The sequence below is a fragment of the Cucurbita moschata genome, unplaced genomic scaffold (assembly GCF_002738365.1).
Source record: "Cucurbita moschata cultivar Rifu unplaced genomic scaffold, Cmos_1.0 Cmo_Scf00035, whole genome shotgun sequence".
Taxonomy (NCBI): Eukaryota; Viridiplantae; Streptophyta; class Magnoliopsida; order Cucurbitales; family Cucurbitaceae; genus Cucurbita; species Cucurbita moschata.
The window spans coordinates 820,293-826,369 of record NW_019268551.1 but is presented as its reverse complement, the minus strand read 5'-3'; the positions used below and the strand labels follow the sequence as shown (position 1 = coordinate 826,369).

At 39.4% G+C, this 6,077-nt stretch overlaps 1 protein-coding gene across 1 annotated transcript in view; it reads left to right on the top strand.

The window, feature by feature from the left end:
* Window positions 1–295: 295 nt before the first annotated feature.
* The window catches only part of LOC111431185 (glycine-rich cell wall structural protein 1.8-like), a 14,162-nt gene continuing 8,380 nt past the window's right edge, over window positions 296–6,077 (top strand). The window contains exon 1 of the mRNA XM_023067743.1: window positions 296–953. Coding sequence (XP_022923511.1) covers window positions 312–953 — 642 coding nt within the window. The 5' untranslated portion in view covers window positions 296–311. The remainder of the gene's footprint in view (window positions 954–6,077) is intronic.

Below are 6,077 nucleotides of genomic sequence, written 5' to 3'. Positions count from 1 at the left end.
GCTCTTTCTCTAAATCTTAAAAAATCATGCAAGATCTAGTAAATGGAAGATGAGATCAAAGCCATACCTAGATATTCATATGATTAAGTTCAAATTTAATTTGTGAGCCAGATATGAGAAAAGCCATACTATAGTGCTTGCCTCATCGACATTTGTGGAGGTACATATCCAAATTGTCTTCTTTTCTTTTTATTTCTCCATGTGGCGCCCTCTTTACCACTAAGCACACCATAGAGAAGATGATGAACCCTCCACCATTTCCTATATAAAGAGATCAATGGATTCATTCTAGGCATCCTCAAATTCTCTCCATGGCTATCACTAGAGTCTTGTGCCTTAGCTTTCTTCTCCTTGTAGGGCTGGGTTTAGCTTCAGCTGCCCGAACCCTTCTTGATTATGATCCCCGAACACGTCACTATGGTTACGATCGCCCTAACCCTAGAGAAGGGTACGATTCGGGGCATCGTGACGAATCCTATGATAATGCATATGGTGGAAGATCGGGTGGAGGATATGGAGACGGAAGCTCTGCTCTCGGAGGTTCAGGCTATGGAAGTGGTGGAGTAAGGGGTTCGGGATATGGTAACGGTGGAGGAAATGCATACGGAGGAGGGGTTAGCTCCGGCGTAGGAGGAGCAGGATATGGAAGTGGGAGTAGATATGGAGGTGGAGAAGATCATGGTGTTGGTTACGCTGGTGGGCGAAGTGGAGGTTATGAAAATGGAGGCAATGGTGGGTATGGGCAAGGAAGAGATCATGATATCGGCTATGGAAGTAGAAATGGAAATGGAAATGGAAATGGAAATGGGTATGGAGATTCCCATGGATATGGAAATGGTGGAGGAGTCGACGGTGGGTATGGAAGGGGAGACGGAGTAGGAAGCCATGCTGGTGGTTCTGGCATTGGCGCCGGCGGTGGTTACGGAGGCCATGCTGGTGGCTCTGGAATTGGGGCCGGCGGAGCTTACGGCAGTGGAGGAGCTCACGGAGGAGAACATGATAATAGCAAAGGAAGTGGAGAAGAAGGAGGTTATGACGGTGGATATGCACTCAAAAACTCCATCTCAAACAAGAACTGAAACCCTTTTTAAGTAATGAACCCAATATTCATTATGTTAACAAAATAAAGAAATTGGGTTAGAGAATGTTGTTTTCTATATCGATGTCCAAACCGCTTTCAATGAATGTCAAATTCGAATCAACTGTTCAATGATAAAACAAAATTTGGATTACATTGGTATGGAGCAAATTGATTCAATCATACTTATTTTGTTGAGATATGATTCAAAATGAAGATATGATTCAGAGGAGTAGGGATATGATTCAAATATTCAAACTATGAGATTTTTAGGAGATTGTTAGCAGATTTAAATTATTTATGGATTTCGATGATTTACTATTTTTGGTCCAGTGTATAAACTATAAATACTGGAATTGTGTAAGCCTCTAGGTATTGAGTCTGTAGACAATAATAAAGCACCGTACCTTTCATCTATTCCTATCTCTTTCACTATCCCTCTTTCCAACAATTTTGGTATCAGAGCCAAGTTCGTTCGACACGAGGGCGAGTGATTATTTTCTTTTCCAAAACAAAAATGGCAGTAGCTGGTTTTCTTTCTTTGCACCGTTGTTGCCAATCTTTAATGGTGAGAAGTATGAGTGGTGGAGCATCAAGATGAAGACCTTGCTCAGATCGCAGGAGCTATGGGACTTGGTGGAGTACGGGTTCGTTGATATATCAGAACCCACAATTGAAGAAGAGGAGACACTAAGGGAAACCAAGAAAAATGATGTCAACGCTCTATTCATTATTCAGCAAGCAGTTCATGAGACTATCTTTTCACGAATTGCAGCAGCAACCACATCAAAGCAAGCATGGTCAATTCTACTGAAGGAGTTTCAGGGAGATTCAAAAGTCATAACAGTGAAATTGCAATCTTTAAGACGTGATTTTGAAACTCTGCTCATGATGAATGGCGAATCAATTGCTGATTTTTTGTCCAGAACAATGGCAATAGTCAGTCAGATGCGTACCTATGGAGAGAAAATTTCAGACGAAACAATTGTTGCAAAGGTGTTGAGGAGCTTGACTCCAAACTTTGACCATGTGGTGACTACCATAGAAGAAGCTACTAAGGATCTATCAATACTCCCCGTTGATGAACTGATGGGTTTGCTTCAGGCTCATGAGTCAAGAATCAATAAATCATCAGAAAGGAATGAAGAAAAGACACTACAAGTGGAGACAGACAACAACGAAGGTAACGAAAGAGAAAATATAGAAAAGGCACTACAAGTGGAGACAACCAACAACGAAGGGAACAAAAGAGAAAATATAGAAAAGGCACTACAAGTGGAGACAGCCAACAACGAAGGCAACGAAAAAGAAAATGTTTGTTTAGCAAGTAGAAGTTGTGGAAGAGAAGGATTTCGCAGCTTCCATGGCGATCGTGATAACAGGTGGAGAAGTGATGGACAGAGACAATTCAATGAACAAAGGAATGTCATACAATGTTACCATTGTAGAAGGTATGGTCACACAAAATATGATTGTTGGTATAAAAATCAACTAATGAATTTTGCAGCAGAGAATGGAGAAAAAGAAAAGTTGTTTATGGCATGCATGGATACGAATCTAGAAGAAGGTAACTTATGGTTTGTTGATAGCGGATGCTCGAACCATATGACAGACATCAAATCTTTATTCCAAGAGCTTGATGAGACGCAAAGAATCAAGGTGCAACTTGGAAATAAAAAAGATATGCAAGTTAAGGAAAAAGACACGGTGAACGTCAAAACCAGTCATGACCCTATGAATTATGAAGAAGCAACTAAAAAAGAAGACGGGAAGAAAGCCTTGACAGTAGAGATGCAGTCCTTTAAGAAAGATGAAACATGGGATATGGTTGACCTACCAGATGAAAAGTTCTATGGAGATTTACAAGAAGAAGTTTATGTAACACCGCCAGAGGGATTCATAAAGGAAGACAAAGAAACAAAGGTATACAAGCTGAGACAGACATTGTACGGGTTAAAGCAGACATACTTACGAAGGCCTTGTCAGAAGAAAAGCTCTGTACTTACGTCTACAACTTTGAATCATGGGGGAGTGTTGAGATATGATTCAAAATGAAGATATGATTCAAAATGAATATATGATTCAAAATGAAGATATGATTCAGAGTAGTAGAGATATGATTCAAATATTCAAACTATGAGATTTTTAGGAGATTGTTAGGAGATTTAAATTCTTTCTAGATTTTGATGATTTACTATTTTTGGTCCAGTGTATAAGCTATAAATACTGGAATTGTGTAAGCCTCCAGGTATTGAGTCCGTAGACAATAATAAAGCACTGTAGCTTTCATCTATTCCTATCTATTCCTATCTCTTTCACTATCCCTCTTTCCAACAATTTTCACCCTATATCGATTTGTTTATCAGCGCAACTCAAAATCTAAGGTTAATTTTAAAGGGAAGTATTAGGTTGTATGAGTCCTTAAGCTTACTAAAAATAGTTATTAATGTGAACAAGTTTAGGAGTGATTAGTGTTTTAACCTCAAAAAAAAAAAAATTTAGGAAACTAGTTGTGATTTCTCCCTATAAATAATACTCATGACATGTATGCTCTTTACAACAATAACTAAGAGATTGAAAAGCTAAGTGTTTAACGTTTCTTTGTTTCAAAAGATCTCTCCCCTTAAGTTGTTCTTTTTTATTTTTTATTTGTTTCAACCTATTTCGATCGATGCTCATATCCAACATTTGGTATCAGAGTCAAGATGCCGAAAAAATTTTGTCACCTTACAAAGTCACCGGAGGAGAAGTGAAAACAATAAGGAGCGGAAGGGAGGGGAGTGTAACACTCCAAAACCTATGACACACGAAGAGTAACTACATAACATGGTCGATAAAATTGGGTGTTGACTTACAGGCACAAGGCTTATGGGATATCGTCGAGAATGTTGACGTTAAGGAGCGTAACGACAAGATGACTCTTGCCACCATCTATCAAGTAGTCTTGGAGGACGTACTTCTCATGTTGGCAGAGAAGGACTCGGCAAAGACAGCGTGGGAGGCACTGCAAACAATGCATGTGGGTGTGAAACGTGTCAAGGAAGCAAAGGTGCAAACCTTGAAGAGTGAGTTCGAGGCTACCTGCATGAAGGACAGTTAGTCAATAGACGGATTTTTCATGAAGTTGACGACGATCGTCAGCGGCATCCGTTCATTACGCAACGTGGTGGAGGAGATCTCCGTCATCAAAAAGTTCCTTCAAGCAGTTCCCCCAAGATTCATGCAGATTTTTGCCTCCATCGAGCAATTCGGTGACCTCAAGAACATATCAGTTGAGAAGGTCATTGGCCATCTTAAGGTCCATGCGGAAAGACTTCGTGGCTACAAAGACAAGAGGAGGAGAAATACCTCTTACTCACACATGAGGAGTGGCTCGCACAGACGAGAAAGAAAGATACAATGATTCTTCTTTTTCACGTACGAGGGGACGTGGGAGCCATAACAAGAAAAACATAGGTCGTGGACGTGGTTGCAGACATGACAGTAGACATGGTGGTAGAGTTGGTCGTGACAATACCTCACAAATTCATGACAATGTCAAGTCCCGGAAGGACAAGAGTATGATCAAGTGTTACTCTTGTGGAAAATACGAACATTATGCGGTAGAATGCCACAACAATGAGCGCGATGAGGAGGCAAACCTCATGATCACGGATGATGAAGAGCCCACATTGATGTTGACCGAGAATATACTCAACCTGTTGGTGCTCAATAAAGAAGGTTATGCGAACCCCTTCATAGATGGAGAAGACTAAGTGGAGACCAGCATGTGGTACCTAGACAATGGAGCGAGCAACCACATGACCGGAGATTGAGCAAAGTTCAAGGAGCTTGATCAGAAGTTCACTGGAAACGTGAAGTTTTGCGAAGGATCAATTGTACCGGTCCAAGACAAAGGGTCTATCTTGTTCCAGTGTAAGAACGACCATCAATGTCTATTAACTAAGGTGTATTACATCCCGAGTTGAAGAGCAATATTATTAGCCTTGGTCATTGACAACAGAAACGTTCCTCAAAAATATTATTAGAGTGAAGATAGTCGACTCGTTCCTCGAGATATACAACAAAAACGGTGTTGATGAAGGTACAACGGTTGCAAAACTGCCTGTATAAGATACTATTGAAAGACCATCAACATCTTCCAAAAGTATCCATTGGCGTTGACAAAAAGAAAGTGAAGAAGAAACCAATGGGTCAGGAGAAAAAGGAATCGAAAAACATAGCCAAGAAGAAACCAGAGGCTACTACAATCAGTAAAGAACAACCTAGCCATGTAGGCCTAGAGAAAGGCCACCAAGGCGTAAGAAAAATGGGACATCAAACTTGTCCTCTCAACCAAAGAAGGCTAGAGACATGTATAAAAATAAGGTTGAAAGACAAAGGAGTATCCTACAAAACGAAGAAGTCCCTACACATAAGAGAGAACGGAAGAAATTGTATGTTGTAGAATTAAAATTTCTTATGAAGAATAAGGAGTTGATCAGGGACCAAGCAACGTTGAAACTATAGAACAACATGCAAATATTCTCACCAAGACCCTAGCAAAGATTAAGTTTGCAAACATGCCGGAGTTATTCAAAGTAAAAAATCTCAAGTAAAGTCAAGCTTACGGGGGAGAATGTGAGTGATTAATCTTGACTTTGTAAAAATAGTTATTAAGTTGAATAAGTTTAGAAAATAGTTAGTCAATTGAGAGTGGTTTTAACTTAGGGGAGAGTTTAGGAAACTAGTTGTTCTTTCTTAACTGTAAATATTGATGAGATGTATGCTATTTACAACCACACAAAGAATTAAAAAACTAAGTGATTCACGTTTCATTGTTTCAAAATATCTCTCCCCTCAAGTTTTTCTTTTTTAGTTTTTTATTTATTTTGACATTTCAATCGTAGGCCATATTCAACGGGTTGAAGGTATTTGAGTAGGTAAAATGTTTGTTTAGAATCAAAGATCATTTTCAAAGAACATTTTATAAGAAACTTGAAATATACTTAGATTTGAC